General features: G+C 34.4%; 3 protein-coding genes across 3 annotated transcripts; 2 read left to right on the forward strand and 1 right to left on the reverse strand.

Annotated features, from left to right (window-relative positions):
* The first annotated feature begins 5,080 nt into the window (after positions 1-5,080).
* Positions 5,081-8,763, forward strand: LOC120277476 (probable galactinol--sucrose galactosyltransferase 2). Its single transcript, XM_039284336.1, is given in 15 exon segments — positions 5,081-5,095; positions 5,097-5,272; positions 5,401-5,663; positions 5,737-5,827; positions 5,937-5,985; positions 6,077-6,168; positions 6,269-6,379; positions 6,484-6,589; positions 6,591-6,607; positions 6,796-7,348; positions 7,442-7,509; positions 7,600-7,734; positions 7,824-8,130; positions 8,208-8,357; positions 8,359-8,763. Coding segments are annotated over 15 exon segments (2,304 nt in total). The 3' UTR covers positions 8,530-8,763.
* A 617-nt stretch (positions 8,764-9,380) lies between these two features.
* On the forward strand, positions 9,381-11,782 carry LOC120276829 (succinate dehydrogenase subunit 7, mitochondrial-like). The gene is made up of 2 exons (XM_039283546.1): positions 9,381-9,507; positions 11,290-11,782. Exon 2 carries the CDS (start codon positions 11,304-11,306, stop codon positions 11,568-11,570), a length of 267 nt encoding a protein of 88 aa, XP_039139480.1. The 5' UTR covers positions 9,381-9,507; positions 11,290-11,303; the 3' UTR covers positions 11,571-11,782.
* A 368-nt stretch (positions 11,783-12,150) lies between these two features.
* Positions 12,151-17,678, reverse strand: LOC120276985 (dolichyl-diphosphooligosaccharide--protein glycosyltransferase 48 kDa subunit). The gene is made up of 13 exons (XM_039283723.1): positions 17,364-17,678; positions 17,139-17,275; positions 16,919-17,044; positions 15,761-15,814; positions 15,521-15,634; positions 14,527-14,582; positions 14,410-14,451; positions 14,047-14,122; positions 13,811-13,882; positions 13,596-13,721; positions 13,397-13,501; positions 12,670-12,753; positions 12,151-12,438 (listed from the first exon to the last, which is right to left on the reverse strand). Exons 1-13 carry the CDS (start codon positions 17,629-17,631, stop codon positions 12,391-12,393), a joined length of 1,308 nt encoding a protein of 435 aa, XP_039139657.1. The 5' UTR covers positions 17,632-17,678; the 3' UTR covers positions 12,151-12,390.
* Between the last annotated feature and the right edge of the window lie 343 nt (positions 17,679-18,021).

Below are 18,021 nucleotides of genomic sequence, written 5' to 3' on the forward strand. Positions count from 1 at the left end.
ATCTATTATTAAATAAAAATTAATAATAAGATTACTCAATATATAATGTTCAAAATAAAAGTATTACGTAATATAATTAGTTGTTTTTTATTAACTTTCAAGGCATCTAAGATATCTACAATCAAATCTATGAATGTTTGAATAATGAATAGATGAGAAAAGTAAAGAATAAAAAATAGAGAAAAGATGATTTACAAAACATCATAAATAATAATCTATTAAAAATGAACATAGAAAATATAAATAAATACCAAATATATTTCAATATTACCCTAAGCTCATTCTACATGAGCTATGTAAAAAACAATCAATTTAGTAAGTAATGTGGGTTTTAACTAATCTAATTCAAAATTTATATTACATTTGTAATTGCATAGTACTTTGAAAAAAAATAAAAATAAAAATAAAAATACAGAAAAAATAAATAAACAATGAAGTCGAAGTATTTGGATTTGCTTGAAATTTAAATTAAATATAGCATACATTCAACTCAAGAATTTTAAATATCTAAAACTCTTCCCTAGATAAATCGTTGCATCATCAACCGTCAATTTCTTACTTTATATATTCCTAATTAATATCTCTCATCTTATTATCATATATATATACTAGACATATTCATTGTATCAATGATTATTCTTTGTATTATTACACACTCATCTCTTCACTTCAATGTCCAAAAATGCACCATAATAATAGAAGACAAGTGCCCTTTTTTTTATGAATATAAACAGTACTAAACAGTACTGGAACCCGGATATATAGTATACATATAGTATGAGAATAGTATAAAAATCTCATGTGAATGAGCGATCTGGGAAAGCAGATCGCTGAGGCAAGGTTGTCGGACCCGGCCGGGGTAATGACCCCGCTAAGCCCAGGGTCGGGGTCAGATGGGTTCAACCAGGTCGAACCGGGGTTGAACCAGGGTCAATAATTAAATATAAAAAAATATTATAATAATTAATAATAAAGCAAATATAATATTAAATCCATAATTATATTATAAAAACCTGCTCAAATTTGATATTTAAATTGATAAATGACCTTATATACGATGAGAGTTTTTCTAATTTTAGTCATTTATTTTTTTACATTTTTAAATATTTACAAATTTAATATATTAATATATAATTATCAAACTTCTCTCGTGTTATTTATTTATTTATTTATTTGTTTATTGGTTGATTTTTGTTAAGATAAATAAGAAATTTAATTCACTAATTCTTATATCTCAATTGAGTTTTTTTATTTTTTTGTTTTTAAATTTTCTTATATTTTTTTATTTAATTAGAATACTTTTAATTTTTATATTTTTTTATAATAAAAATTACACTCATTTTATTGTTTTTATTTTTCTTAATAAATTAAATTTTTTTAGAAAGTATTTTACATAATACATTAACATATTTTTATTTTTTTAAATGTTAATTTTTGTTGGTATATATATATATATATATTGTAATTCTATTTATTGATTATAAATTATAAATTAATATTAATAAATATACACGATTTTGTAGGTTTTTTAATGAGAAAATAATCATAAATTATTAAATATTAGTAAAAAATTAAACATTATGACCTAATCTGACCCTAGCCGGTCAACCGGTTCCCTAGTTGAACCGCCGATCACCGAGTTAACACCGGTTTTTAATACCCGGGTCAATCGGGAGATACCCGGGATAGGGCACATGGTCGGTTCCCGGTTTTTCCGGTTGAACCGGCCGGGCCGGTCCGGGTCAAACAACATTGCTGTTGGGGAGAGATTTGAACCCATGACCTCCCCTTTACACTTTGATGTCATACTATTAGGCTATCCAATGGTTGACCAAAATACACCACTTTACAAGTTAAAGAATTTTAATGACTAATGAACGTAGAGAAATATATTCCATGTATTAAAGTCTACTTCAACCATACATAAATAAATAAATATATTGACAGCTCAAAAGAACAAACATTGGTTTCGTCCAAAAGCTCTATCACTAATGAGTATATTTAACTTTAAATTAGATGCCAAAACCCTGCTTTTCTTTTCAATTAGTGGTCTCTATTACAACAATGTCTCCACTTTTGTTTCTTAGCACTATTTTATCATGTTTTATGATATCAATAATAATTCATAAACATATGTTATTAATGTGAATTACCACCACATCAATAATAATTTTTTTTTAATAAATATGAATAAGTCATGTATCAAAGATGAATACACATGAGGAGCTAAACTCTATAATATATATACCATCTATTCGCATAAGTTGAATATATATATCATCTATTCGCATAAATTGAGATTCGAACTCACATCTTCAGCAAAATGAACATAAAAGATCCAATACTAATGAACCAAACAATCATTGACCCTCAATAATAAATTTCACATACGACAACTCATATATTATTAATTATCAAAGATTACTTATATATATATATATATATATATATAAATCATGTATGATCCTTATCATCATTCAATCATCCACTAACTTAAAACACCCAATCAAACACACATAATTTAATGCAAGATGTCCAACAAGGCAAGTAAACATTTTAAATAAAAATAAATAATTTCTCAAATGATCATTCCAACAAGGCACACTAATGAATCCATGTAAGCAATTAATCACATGATTAAATTAAGTTAATTATCTCTTTAATTGATGATCATTGATGATGTGAGAACAAGACACGTTCCCACAAAAATACTAATAAATTTGAAGAGGCCAAGCTTACAATTCCAAAGAGATCAGGAAAGTTGGCAGAAGGTACCAGAACATTGCTGGTGACGTGGCGTGTATTGGAATCTAAGATAAACCGACAAACAAACATCTGACTCAGATTGTCTGGCTGACGTGTCAGTGAACACCTGTCGCTGTTTTTCTGGAATGTTCTGAGTTTGTGGGACCCGCTTTGTTTCTTTCAAACTCATTTCTAGACAAAAATATCTTCTTCAATGCTTCTATTTACTGAGTTTAAATTTCAATAAAAAAAATTAATATGTATATATATTGTATATTTTTAACTAACGTTTTTTTAATCTATTGACACTTGATTTGTTTTGCTAAGTATTTATATTTTTATTAAAAAGACGGATTTAAATTTTATCTCAGCACGAGTGAGAAATATAGATGAATTAACATATTAATTTTTCATCTATGCATATTTCTAATGTGATTTATCTATTTTATCTATATATATTATATTAATTTATTATTTACTAAATGAGATGAATTCGAACATCAATACAGATGGGTAAAAAGATATAGGTGAATTGAAATTATTAATTTTCTCATTTGTACAGACCTCTAACATACCTTATTCACTATATTCAATCTATATATATACTTTGCATTTATTTATTTAAATTATGCATATATATTTAGCCTTATAGCCTTTATAAATAAATTAAGATGTGCCACGTAATCAATAATGTGAACAATAATATTCTTATTAAAAACACAAAATCAATATGTTACATTAGAGAACTTTTTAATTAACCAATCATGGCAAGATTAAGACTTATAATGATTAAAAAAATTTAAAAACAAATTAGAAGATAATACAACAAATTAACATCCTATTAAAACAATAATTCACAGATTTTTCTTTTGATGATTAGATGACTTTCATCTAATGATTGGTGCTCAACCTTGAATGGAATTCTGATCCCGAGGCAATCATGCGGATTCTATTTTATCTTAGAAAAAAACATAACATTTTACTAACCTTTTTTATTTGTTCAAAAGTAATTAATGACTTACTTATAATAATTGATGATCAATCAATACAAAAATTCCTGATCACAAAGCAATCCTACGGCTAATACTCACATTCCCACAAAGATCCATTTATTCGCGAACAGCAACGCCACGCCACGCCCGACAAACAAGTTTCAACCATATACGTGTCCACATGTAAGATCATGTGATGGGCCCCACTCAAATCATGCAGTTAGGGGTGTAATCGATCGAGCTCGAGCCGAGCGATATCGAGCTCGAGCTCGAGCTCGACTGAAAATTCGGTACTCGATACTCGACTCGGGACTCGATCGAAGATTTATTTTTATAGGTCGAGCTCGACTTTCAGATCACAAATCGAGCTACTCGAGTTCGCTCGATTAAGTCTCGAAAAAGGTCGAAAAATAACTATAAATATTATGCTCGAAACTCGAGCTCGAAAGTTTTTCCCTCGATTTTTTTATCGAAATAAATCTAATATTATATATATACATACATGCTCGATTAGCTCATGAGCACTCGAGCCAAGTATCACGATACTCGAACTCGGCTCGCTCGACTACTCGAGCTCGGCTCAACTGTGACCGAGCCGAGTTCGAGTTTTCATCGAATCGAGCCCGAGTAGCTTGCGAGTAGAGGTGTATCATTTACACCCCTAAATTCATGCTACCAGAAACCCAATCCAAAAAAAAATTTATTCACACAAAAGATAAATTTATCAAAATACAGTATTAGACGAAAAAACAACGATAGTTATTCCTCACACACAGAATTAAAAAAAATTAAAAAAAATGAATTATAATTCAAGATTTCTCAATTACAAAAATAAAATAGTTACAATAGACTAACTACTATTTCTATAAAAAAAATTTAAAAAAAATGTTTAATTTTTTTAAATAATACATATATAATTTTAATTTATGAAACACTTGAATTTCTTGTGTTTAACACGTAACACACGTTTCTTTTATCTTCACGGAATATCTATATAAAAAAAAACAATTTATCATAATCCAAGCTTTATAATTTTACTTATATTTATTTATTTAATTTTATACCTATATAAATAAACCTTGAATGCCACCTAAAACTCTCACCACCCACGCCTCTAAAAAAACAAAAAGCTCTTATTTTGTCTTTATCTCTGTTCCTTTGAATACTCTGTTTCATTTTCACCGCCATTAAAACACTCTTCTATATAAACCTCTAGAGCTCTCTTCTTCCTCTTCTTATGTATCCTTCACCATCTTAGTCATTGCATCACACTTCCCTTCTCTTCTTCATCTTCATCTTCATCTTCTTCTTCTTCAGTGCTTCTTTGAAGAAGCAGGGGAAAGATGACTGTGACTCCAAAAGATCAACGTGAGTGATGGCAAGCTTTTAGTTCATGGAAAGACACTTCTCACCGGAGTTCCAGACAATATAATACTAACTCCAAGCTCCGGTGTTGGTCTTGTGGCTGGAGCTTTCATTGGTGCTACTTCAAATGATACTAAAAGCCTCCATGTCTTTCCCCTTGGCACACTTGAGTATGTTCTCTTGCTTCATGTGTTCCTTTTTGTTGTTGTTGTTCTTCTTCTTCTTCTTATTCTTCTTCTTCTTCTTGATTTTTTAAATCTTATTTATTTATTATATTTTTGGTTGGATGGTTTTGCAGGGGATTGAGATTCATGTGCTTGTTTAGGTTCAAGTTATGGTGGATGACACAGAGGATGGGAACTTGTGGGAAAGATGTTCCATTAGAGACACAGTTTATATTGTTAGAAAGCAAGAATAATGATCAAGAGAATGGAAGTGGAGAAGAAGATGATGATGATGATGAGACTGTTTATACTGTGTTGCTTCCATTGCTTGAAGGCCAGTTTAGGTCTGTTCTTCAAGGAAATGAGCTTAACCAGATTGAGATTTGCTTGGAGAGTGGTAAGTTTGTGATTTCTCTTGTTTTTTTCTTTTTTTCCCTGTTGATCATTTGTTTATTTATTTGGGGTTGTAGGTGATAAGGAAGTGGAAACAAACCAAGGGATGCATATGGTTTACATGCATGCAGGAACAAATCCATTTGAAGTTATAAACCAAGCAGTCAAGTAATGTTTTTGTTTCAGCATTTAAAAGTTCCAAAAGTTTTTGATTTATTTTATTATTATTTGTTTCTTGGTTTTGTGTCTGAACAAAATAGTCTAATTTGATGAACAGAGCTGTTGAGAAGCACATGCAAACTTTCCATCATAGAGAGAAGAAAAAGGTAACTTTGCTTATTATTGATTCTTTGTTTGCTTGTGAAAGACTAGTAAAACAGTTTGTGACTTTTCTCATGTTTGTTTCATGAATGACAGCTGCCCTCTTTCCTTGACTGGTTTGGATGGTGTACTTGGGATGCTTTCTATACAGAGGTCACTGCTGAGGGAGTTGATCAAGGACTCAAAAGGTCAATTTCCTTTTTATGTTTGTTTGTTTGTTTGCTTCTCTTGTTTTTTAAGATGAATTATAAGTTTAATTACTTAATTGATGATTAATGAATGGTGCAGTTTATCAGAAGGTGGTGCTCCTCCAAGATTCCTGATCATAGATGATGGATGGCAACAAATAGGAAGTGAAGTGAAGGATCAAAAGGATGTTGTTGTTCAAGAAGGAGCTCAGTATGTAGACTTTAAACATTTTTTTTTCTCACTTATTAGTAAATGATAGTGTCATTTTAGATGCATAGTTTGATTTACATTTTTTTTTTTCTTTTTTGGTGTAGATTTGCAAGTAGATTGACAGGGATCAAAGAGAACTCCAAGTTTCAGAAAAAGAATGCAGACAATGACCGAATTCCTGGCCTCAAGATCGTGGTCGATGAGTCGAAGAAAACACCATAACGTCAAGTAAGTATTTTATACTAATGTTCTCTACTTTTAACTTGGTTCAAATGCTCTGTTTTTTATATGTATTTATACAATGACGTATTAAATGAGCTCGATCCAATCCAAAAGCTTTAGTTCTTAAATTAATCAAGCTAGGTAGTGTTTTTTCTTATAACATTAATCTAATTCATTTTCTCTATTCGTAATAGATATATATATGTTTGGCACGCATTAACTGGATACTGGGGTGGAGTAACACCGGCAGGGCCAGGAATGGAACACTACGAGAGCGCATTGGCATACCCGGTGCAATCCCCGGGAGTGCTCGGAAACCAACCGGACATTGTCATGGACAGCCTTGCAGTACACGGTCTCGGTCTCGTGCACCCGAAAAAAATCTATAACTTCTTCAATGAGCTCCACTCTTACCTCGCCTCTTGCGGTGTGGACGGAGTAAAAGTCGATGTCCAAAACATAATTGAAACTCTCGGTGCCGGCCATGGAGGCAGAGTGTCTCTTACAAGAGCATATCATCAAGCTCTCGAAGCCTCGGTTTCACGCAATTTCCCTGACAATGGTTGTATTTCATGTATGTGTCACAACACTGATGGACTCTACAGCGCTAAGCAAACGGCGATTGTTCGAGCTTCAGACGACTTCTATCCGAGAGACCCAGCTTCTCATACTATTCATATATCCTCTGTTGCTTATAACACTCTGTTTCTTGGAGAATTCATGCAGCCAGATTGGGATATGTTTCATGTATGTTGCCTTCAGACATTGTTCTTTCTTGCATGTTTGTTTTTTCTGCTGTGTTTGCTGAAATGCTGCCTTTTTTATGTTCTTGTTTTGCAGAGTCTTCACCCTGCTGCAGAATATCATGGTGCTGCCAGAGCCATTGGTGGGTGCCCAATCTATGTCAGGTGAGTAAAGTTTAAATTGGTTATTTCAGTGTTGAATTGAGTTGAGATAATATGTTTAGTTTGTATCTAAATTGTTTGTATTTTTGACAGTGACAAACCCGGACAACATAACATTGAGTTACTAAAAAAACTAGTACTCCCCGATGGTTCTGTTCTCCGGGCACAACTTCCCGGCCGGCCGACCCGCGATAGTCTCTTCAATGACCCTGCTCGAGACGGAACCAGGTTATTATTATCATCAACATTTATAGTACAGTATTATGGCTCAACAACAACTGGTGATTGAATGTCACTGAATAAGGTTGATTTTGCAGTCTTCTGAAGATTTGGAATGTGAACAAATGCTCTGGAGTTGTCGGAGTGTTTAATTGCCAAGGTGCCGGCTGGTGCAAGGTTGCTAAGAAGACACGGATCCACGACACCGCACCAGGCACTCTCACCGGCACCATCTGCGCGCAAGATGTCGATGCTCTCGCACAGGTTGCCAGTGAAAACTGGAATGGTGAAGTAGTGGTGTACTCTTTCAATTCTAAAGATTTGATTCGACTTCCAAAGGGTGTCACTATTCCAGTGACACTCAAAGTTCTCGAGTTCGATCTTTTCCATGTCATACCAATTGAGGTACAAAACAACCAAATAATACATAATACATTTCACATCATATCAAATAACCAAACAAATCTTGATCTGAATTGCAGGAAATTGTGTCAAACATATCATTTGCTCCGATCGGATTGCTCGACATGTTCAATGCAGGTGGAGCTGTTGAAGAGTTCAGTGCCGAGACCGTATCTGATGAATCTCTAGTGGGCGGGGACCGTGCACCAGTAGCAAACATCGTCGTAAAGGTTCGGGGGATGTGGGAGATTTGGAGCATACTTGTCGATGAGACCGATGAAATGTAGGTTGGATTCAAGTGAAGTAGAGTTTAGTCATGACGCTGCCACCGGACTTTTAACATTGGAGTTGCCGGTGCCGGAGAAGGAGATGTACCAGTGGACTGTGGAGATTCTAGTTTAAAAGAGCATGAGGAGGAGTGATTGCATTGATGTTTCATTAGAGATGTTATATGATCATCTACTAGTCATCTTGGGGATGATATATATATATATATATATAAAGAGGGAGGAAAAGAGAGGGAATGGTTTAACTGTTTCCTTTCTTTGGTAGTTATGGTAGTTATGGAGCTCCCCTTGTAATGCAATAAGATCATCATATCTTAATGAATAAATTTCTCCACTTTTCAATGCTTAATAAACTTCTTTGGATTATGGCTTCTTTGTTTTATTTAACATACTTGTTATTAATCTTTGAAATGTTCATTAATCTTTATGGTTTCTCTAAGTTAACTTCAAATGTAATTTAACTTTCATTGTTAAAATGGAGATTTAACATTCACCATTGTACTAGACTACTAGTTTAAATCAAATAATGCCATGGATATAGTATTTAAGTTGGTGAAAATGAATAATTATTCAATAATGTAGATTATTGATGATTAATGATGTTATTAAGGTTGTGTATTCTTTTCTAAAATTTTAATTTTTGAGTGATAAAATGGAGATTTAACATTCTCTATTTGTACTAGTTTAAATCAAATGATGTCATGGATCATATGGTATTTAAGTGGATGAAATTGAATAATTTTTCAATAATGTAGATTATTAATAATAATAAATGATCTTAATAAGGTTGTGTATTATTTTCTGAAATTTTAATTTTGCTAATTCAATAGGTTCATAAAGTTTTGTTTTTTTTTTTTTTAAAAAAAAAAAGCTTATTTTGTCATTTGGAAATTTTGAAGACCAACTAACCATATTGTAAATATAAGAATAAACGGGGGGTTCTGTGCAAAATGAAGACTATAAAATGAGAGCTCGCCCCCTTTCATTAGAGCTCTGCTTGTTGGAATCGCTGTAAGAGATCACGGATTTCGCCGCCGTCTCATCGACCTTCTCCCACCCGTCGGCGCTCCGGCGAAGGCTGCATCGATCACAGGTGAGCTCCTAGACTCTTGTCCCAGATTCTTTGATGCCCTGAAACCCTAGATTGCCTGAGTTTGATTCGTTTGATTAGATTTATTATGAGCTGCGATTACTAAGGTTCTTTCTCGATTTATAGTGTTAAGTTTTGATTTTGAAGTAATTTCATGAGAATTTGAGAAAAAAATGGTTTTTGGGTTTAAAATCAGCTCTGATTTAGGTAATCAAACACTAACAATTGGAGATTTCCTCCCTTGTTGTGGATTTCATGGTGATTGTGTGCATTGGTGGAAAGTAGATCATCCAAGGAAAACAGCATTTCCATTTTATTGATCTAGGGTTTGGAAGTTTGTGATCGGAAAATTCTTTTGGTTAATGCTTTACAACAAACCCTGAAACAGTTAGCAAAGTTTTATTGATGCTCTTAAATCTGAGGTCAGCCATAGAAATTAAGGGGAAAAGTTTGTGACTTGGCATGCAATAAAAAATATACAATTATTTTTTCATTTTTTAAAACAATTTATATGATCTTGATGAACCATGAGTTGTCAAGTGGCAGCCATATCATTTTCAAACTCAATCCGAATGTAATAGGTCTCTCTTATGAATCAAATCAATGGAAGTTCTTTTTATGGTTTCATCAATGACATTAGTTTAGGGTGATTGGGATCCAAATTATTTATCTTCTGAGCTATTTGGTGTGTATGATTGAGTGTTTGACTTGAAAGTTGGGTGGTGAATGGAACACTGGTTTGAATACTTAAGACCCGCGATCATTTGATAAAATCTATTTTCATTGCCTAGTGTCACTAAAAGAAATGGGGAGCTGCTCCCTTAGTTCAATTAACTGTTGCTGCCATCAGACACTGGGAGTTTCATGGAATTAGGCCATTTCGGATGATACAGCTATGCAGAAAAATTAGTTGCCCAATATTTGGTTTATAAACCTTGTTGTTTTACCATTCATAAACCGTGATATTTATATGCTAATGATTTGTCTTTATGATTCATTTGTGCATCCAATGCTTGAACTATTATGTTCGGCCTCCATGATATATCTGAAGTTGTAGTCCTATTTGACAATTAAGTTACTTCTTTTATAAGCAAAACTATCCTCTGACCTTTGCGGCCGTCTTGTGCTTAATCAGATTATGGGTAGTCGGAACATGAGAATATATACTTTCGTCTGATCTTTGACCTAATAATTAATGATTATTAAACAAATAGAGTACAGATATGGTTGATAGCAATTCATTCATTGATTTCCTACTAGTTTTGTATTGTTAAATCAGAATTTGACTTCAACCGACTTATCCCTTATGTTGCATCCTTGGCTGTGACCAGGGGTGTCATTGATCGAGTTTGAACCAAGCAACAAGCTCCTTGAGCTCAGTTGAAAACTCGTTGCTCGATATTCGCCTTGAAGTCGAGCGATTTTTGTTTTTGTAGCTCGAGCTAGGCTCGATACAAAAATCGAGCTACTCGAGTTTCTTGATTAAACTCGATAAATACTAATAAATTCGGTTTAATCATAGATATTTTTATATCCGGTTCGAGTGCAAACTTTATATATATAAAACAAACTAATATATAATATATATACACGCAACAATTACTCAATTAAGCTCGTGAGCAATCAAGTCAAATATTATGATGTTCGAACTCGGCTTGCTCGACTCGACCATAAGCTAGTCAATTTTGAGCTTTCCCCGAATCAATGTCGGAGTAGTTTGTGAGTAGCAGTGTATCATTTATACATTTAGTTGTGACAATACCCGACTGTGTTTTTTTGCTCCAGGAGCTTGCATAGTTATGACAAGTCCTCTCTCCAAAAGCACCATTTTCTCAAGCATGCGCACTCACCTGAGGAGAGAACCTCTCCATGTCCCACGCCGAGGGTATCATATTGAGCTCGGCCCTCGTGAGAAGGCACTGTTGGAAGAAGACCCAGCACTGAAGAAATTCAAATCATACAAGAACAGTGTAAAGAGGGTGTCAAAAATTGGCGATGCCCTCACAATAATTGCTGTGGTTGGTTGTGTTTACCAGATCGTTTGTGTGACCACACAAAATGAGTAAAGAGCCAACATGAGCCTGGTTTTCGCAGGTTACATAAGCCATTAGGCACTTATTTAAACAGGGTTTTGGCTGGATGAGTTGAATTCTCATTGTGTTTCTGAATAATGGTGCATCTGTAACTGTATACAACAGTTGAGTCTTATGTGCATTTCAGCTTTTCTTCCTGACAAATAATTAAAATGGCTGATAATGAGCCAAGTTTGCTTTCGGAATACTGTTTTTAAAAAAAATTTCAGCCTTACATTCAGTTTTACAAAATGTTATATGTTAGCATTTTATGAATTGTTTTAAACACAAGTTTCCAACAGATGCTAACAAGTGTTTTTCACAGCATTTGCAAGAGATATATAAGGCGTTTTTTAATCCTAATCAGATTGGTAGTAAAAGTAAAAATGTATCAAATTTTTATTAAAGAGTCGTAAGACATATATATATATATATTTCTTAAAAACAGTTACAGTTACCTAGGAAACAGGAATGATAATGGAAAGCACACCCAAAAGATTTTTTTCATAGCATGCATATATTAATATTATTTCATGGCAAAGTAGCACCCACCTCTGTTGACCCACCACAGCTCTTGGCCCAACATAACTAGCTTCTGAAATTAAATTAAGACATCTATTTATGTATTTCATAGAATTCCGAGAGAACAAAAAAAAAACAATGAGTAGCAATATCAAATGGTAACTAGATGGCAAAACTTCATCTGGCGTTCTCTAATTGCTTTACTGGTTCCAAGTTCTAATTTGCCTAATGGAATACTCATGCGCCCTGAAAAAACAGTCTTGACCAAGCCTCCAGCAGCAAGCTGCAGCTACTACTTATTGTAAAGGTAGACAATTGTAAAGATGAAGAAACCAGCCATCTGCAGTAAAAAGAGAAAAAGGATTTGGCAACATTTAATAAGCAGGGAAGAAGTTGGGAAAAAGATGTATCAAACAAATAATTGAATGATTGAAATCATTTTGTAGTGTTATGTCAGATGTGATAAGTGTCACGAACTGCACAAAATGACTGATTATTCATGAATTCTGAGGCTTGGGTGAGGGGGAATAAAGTAAAATATTAAGGTAAAGAATGACGCTGGTGTACTTACAGTAGAAAACGATGCCCCGTAATATGGGAAGGCTGCCGGGATAAATCTCTCATACTCATTGTGTCTAAAAGGTCTAACAGGAATCTGCAGTACAGTTTTAAGAAAATATGATGAGAAAATAGAGGTTACCACAGCAATAACAAAACAAGCATTTGAAAAACGGTAGAAATATAAATATTTGGAGTTTTTCCATGTGGACGTGATGCTTCTTCAGATACAGATTTCAATAATAGAGATTTTGTGATAGTTATGGATAAATATCTACCTCAGTCAATTTCTACAATAGCATGCATGCATTCATGAAAAGGGTAGAGAAACCCTAACATGACTCTCTAGCTCAAGATTGTCAGAGAAAAAAAAAAAATCAAATGCTCCATGAACAAAGGATCTAGTGCTTGATAACTATAAATTATAGACTAAAAAAGGCTTGTTATCATTAATTAATGCAAACAATATCAAAGAATAATTGAAAAGTTATGCATATTAATTATAAATTATCTAGTCATAAACTGAATTGGCGATCTTTCTCTGTAAGGTCTATGAATTCAATACACCAGTTTTCTTGAAATTGTTAAGGACAAGAAAGGCTTATTTATGAAGTAAATTTCTTGTATTACCATTTATTAACAAATCATGTAAGCAATCAAACAAAATAATACATATCACTTTGACTAGCTTTTTGTACTCTTATCATGGCTTAGGCAGAGATCAAGACATCATGACAAACCTGCTTGGCCAAAGACAGGCTTGTATACCCAAGCCTTTGATACTCCACCTTAAATTGGAAGACACCATATACATCAGGAACCTTGAATGATGTCGAATAAAGGCCCTGTGACCAAAAAATAAATAAATAAATAAAATAAGTCAACATAAAATGCACTCTCTACTCGCACCAAAGTATGAAGAACACCAAGGAAGCAAACCTTTTGATCATTGGACAATGTTTTCAGTACATAAGGACTCATCATGTAGAACTGAACCTGAACATCATCAGCTATATAGGGTTTCCAGCTGGTTCCAGACCACTCATAGATCTCCAAGGAGTATTCCTTCAAAGCATAAGCACCAAGGAGAAGATTAGCAAGCTTTCTAATGCAATAAATTGCATCTGGCAATGAAGGGAATAGGAAAAAAGTACCAGATCATCATTAATTCGGTAGATTGCAGGCTCACTTTTTTCCCCAGCTTTGTTATGCTTGACATTTACAGCCTAGAAGAATATAAGGCACATCAGTAACTCAAATTATTGCTCACATGAGCAAGTTTAGCTTGCTTGCTATTCGCCATAGACCATAAAAATTGGATCAGATGTAGAGCAAAGAGGAATTGACTTAAAAATTATAAATACCACAATATCATATTGAGTTGTTTCACCTTAAGATGGCCCCTTTCATGGAAGACCCATTTGCTGATTTCAGTCACAAATTGCTCATTGCCAGATTTCTCATATCTGTGACAGCAGTGTCAGAAAACCTCAAATATTTAACCCTAGGCATTTAATAGATAATATAACTAGGGTGAGTGAAATGAAAAATTGTATAAAGAAACCAGGTTCATTCCAATAAAAGTGAAATCTGAACTTGATGTCTATGGTGGCTAAATTTTATTGTAGTAGTAATTGAAAGAAAAACCCAATAAAAAAAAATCACCAGCCAACAGATTAAAACAAAACTATCATTTGTGAAAGTCACAAAGAACATCCACCCAGAGAGAGAGTGTGTATAAAATTGAGCTTACTTCACAGAGCTTCCAACTTTCAGCACACCAGATCTCAAAAAGCTGAAAAAGAACACAATTTGTCAGGAATATAATGAAATTTAAATGTATAACGAACTGCTCAGAGGTGTCACATACCGATTACTGAATAGAGCTAAGGATCCAGAGATAAGTATCCGAGCATTATTTCTTGCCTAGAGAATAAGCCAACATAGGAACTCATTACAAACTTTTATTTGCCAAACAATACATGCCGAAGGTTCCAGTATGTTTCCATAACACAATAAGTAAAGACTGAACGTTCAAGCTCAACAAAAACAGCCTCAAATATCTGTGTCTCTTGTCACTAATTGTGCAAAGCATGGCCTGAGTCTATGCGTTGCGATCTGATATCAAAATTGCTAATAACCCAATAATAACCAGAGCAGTTAAATTATTACATATCAAGCAAAAGTTTCTAAAATGGCACGGAGTGTTAAGCATAATATAGTAGGCAAACTGCAGCCAACTACCAACAAAATATAAAAATATCATCATGAAGCAGCTACTTGTCATCTGGACCAAACATAGCAAGATGCACTAATCTGACATACTAATTTTCAGCAGGGCACAATGAATTTAGCAACATCTAGCATATGTGATAGGGTCATCGCAGGAAATTCTATTAGCTAAACATTAGCCAAAGCAAGAGAGGAGCTCTTATTTCCAACAGCCACTGAATCTTTCCAGCTAAAGCAAACCACTCCAACAAACTAGAATCTAGGATAACCATAGAACATTGCTAAACCATCATATGTAGATAATAAAGACTTCTTATTCATTGCTGTTTTTTCCTAGCATGATAAATCTAATCTACCACATTCTTTACTAAGAAAAAAAAAAAAAGGGTTCTACAGACAATAGGTTCATCAATTTATCACAATTCCATGAGTAAATATAAGAGTCAATTCAAAAATCAAGTGTTTCTTTATGCGAGATATAACCTTACGCAGACTTATCTCATTAGTCTATATAAACCATGATCTGCCAATCCATCAATATATCAATTGAGACCATGAATATTTGTACCATTTAGTTTTAGCCATACATTAAAATAGTGACTAAGAAATAAAAGATAAAAACATTGTACAACCTGCACAACAGAAACCAGAGATATTGCAGATCCTGTGAGAGACGGTGGGCTGGACAACTTAGCCTTTGGATTGGCTGAATATGCTGATGGAGAGGCTGAAAGAACCTTCAAGACCTACAAATATTGCAATGAAGAAAACAAAGGGTTACCACCATAAAAATTAAGTGGAAACTAAAAAGAGAGTGATAAAACCTAGCATGTTCATCTGGTGTTAAAAAATATATACATATATATATTTACCAGACTATTAGCAGAATTCAGTGAGTGACCTATTCCCTGGAACAATACAGGTGCCTGTGCCAGAATTTGCTTGCCCCATTAGAAAGACAGCTAAGAAAAAAGTAAGCAATGTAGCTAAAAATGCAAATATGATATATCCCATTAAGTGATGATACCTCAAAAGACATAAAGAAGTGGACATATAACATTTAGTTAGGAAATACAATTTTAAGAGCAGAATTATAAAAGGACTAGCAGAAGTTACAAGTACTTCACGCAAACATAGAAGCAACAACTAATAGGAAGGCAGAAATACAGAAAGCCAGGTATAGCAGCAACAATGATATTGTTTCTTTCACATAAAGGGCATAATAGAAAAAACTTAAAAGTAGTTAGAAACAAAACAAAAGAATGAGACAACTAGACTGGAAAGGAAAAACCAGAGAACACTTCGAGCATCACATTATGGTGAAAAATATCTTATAGTTCTAAATCCAACAACCTATCTGTTGCTCAAGCTCTTCAACTTAGTAAATAGATGTATGATCAGTTGATCTAATAGATATCAAATTCACATTTGCTTCAATATTGAGTGATGTATAGACAGACTGTGTTTTAGATTTTCTCAAGCCAGATGATTAAATGTGTGTTTCACGGTCAACCTTAGTCACTAGCATAGCTTCGAATTGATACTTTCAAGTGTTTATCAAACAATACGACCCACACATTACCGAACATATGAAAATATAAGCATTGCATCGTATGCTTGGCAATCATGAAAAGCAGGCATGCCCATTGAAAATAAAAGGTAAATTTTACTGTTGACAGTGTGCCATTAACAAATCTAGCATGGCTAGAAAAATATGGAAAGTCATTAAGCCTATTAGAAATTTGCAAAAGCACATCATGCAAATGACAATTCATAGTGTGAGATGAACTAAACCAGTTCCCAATTCGCCCACAATTGTGTTCATAATATTACTTCCCCTATAATAAATCAAATCACACATGATCCCCTTTTTACTTCTATCATTTTCCCAATACAGTATGTTAATGATATGACTCCTAGAATGAGATAGTGAAAATTATATGTGTTATTCACCAAGGACTTACGCAAACCAATTATGATGCTCAAAGATAAAGAAATAGCCTTTATACAAACAAAAATGAAGATCATACCTCAATTTTCTTGTCCCCCAAAATCACATTTGAGTTGATGAAACTATCACTAGCTATCAAAGTATGATCTCCCTCAGTCTCAGAAACCGCATAGCTAGTATGATCAATGACCACCGCTTCCGGATCCTGTTCGAGTGCACCAAATTAAACAATCTATCAACATCCGCAACACCATTCTACAGAGATATCAGGGAAAAGGAGCAAACGAAATTAATCAAACCTCATCAAAATCAACACCACACTCCGTAGCAATCCCTCTGACCAAATCGGAAGCCGAAGAATCAGCAGCTAAAATCAGATCATGCCCAGCGTCAACGAAGTCAAGAATCGCCGCCATGTCCACCGATCCACCAAACCCTGCCATAAAACCCAGACAACCGATCATTCAGCCACTACAACAGAAGGATCGCAACAGATCGAGAGAGAGAGAGAAGGCAGGGCCTACGCTGGGTCGAGGGGGAGAAGAGAACAAGCCCATCGTAGAGATAGTGTCCATAGCGCTGGAGTGTGAGTTTGGGATCATCGGAGAGCTTAAAATCAAGATCGAAACCGCGAGTCTCAAGGGACTTAAAGAAGATGGAATGAGAGGATCTGATAGCGAGATCGTCGACGAGGACCAAGATCCGGCGATCCGTGGGGTTCTCTTCGGAGAAGGAGAAGCAATGCAGTGGAAGGAGGAGCAGGAGAGCGAGGAGGACCCCGTGGTTCGCCATTGATGGAGCTCTAGGGTTTAGAACGGGGTGGTGATCTCTTCTCGAAATAGAGATGGGTTTACTAGCACCACGACGAAGAGATCACGGCACGTGCGGTGCATGTGCGGGCTGCAAACGGGTCGGGCTTAGAACCCGGCCCGTAGGGCTCGCTTATTGCATCTGCTGAGCCCGATAGCGAATCCGGTGGGAGGACTGGTGCTAAAAATTCAGAGAACTGAATTGAGACGGGGGCAGGGAATGTAAATTTTCTTTAGGACGAGGCCAGGGGATTGGGAATTCCTACCACACCAAATTCCTGAATGTATAATTTAATAATATATGTATATAATATTAAAAAAATATTTATATTAAAAATATATATTGTTTGCGTTCCTTTTTTATTTCAGCGTT

The sequence above is a fragment of the Dioscorea cayenensis genome, chromosome 15 (assembly GCF_009730915.1).
Source record: "Dioscorea cayenensis subsp. rotundata cultivar TDr96_F1 chromosome 15, TDr96_F1_v2_PseudoChromosome.rev07_lg8_w22 25.fasta, whole genome shotgun sequence".
NCBI lineage: Eukaryota > Viridiplantae > Streptophyta > Magnoliopsida > Dioscoreales > Dioscoreaceae > Dioscorea > Dioscorea cayenensis.

Excerpts from the sequence above, each read along its gene's own strand:
- LOC120276985 (XM_039283723.1), bottom strand. The coding sequence starts at position 17,631 with ATGGCGAACCACGGGGTCCTCCTCGCTCTCCTGCTCCTCCTTCCACTG. Across the intron at positions 12,754-13,396 it reads GCCTGTCTTTGGCCAAGCAG|ATTCCTGTTAGACCTTTTAG; the intron begins GTTTGTCATGAT and ends ACTGTACTGCAG. Across the intron at positions 12,439-12,669 it reads ACGGGGCATCGTTTTCTACT|ATGGCTGGTTTCTTCATCTT; the intron begins GTAAGTACACCA and ends TTTTTACTGCAG.
- LOC120276829 (XM_039283546.1), top strand. The coding sequence starts at position 11,304 with ATGACAAGTCCTCTCTCCAAAAGCACCATTTTCTCAAGCATGCGCACT.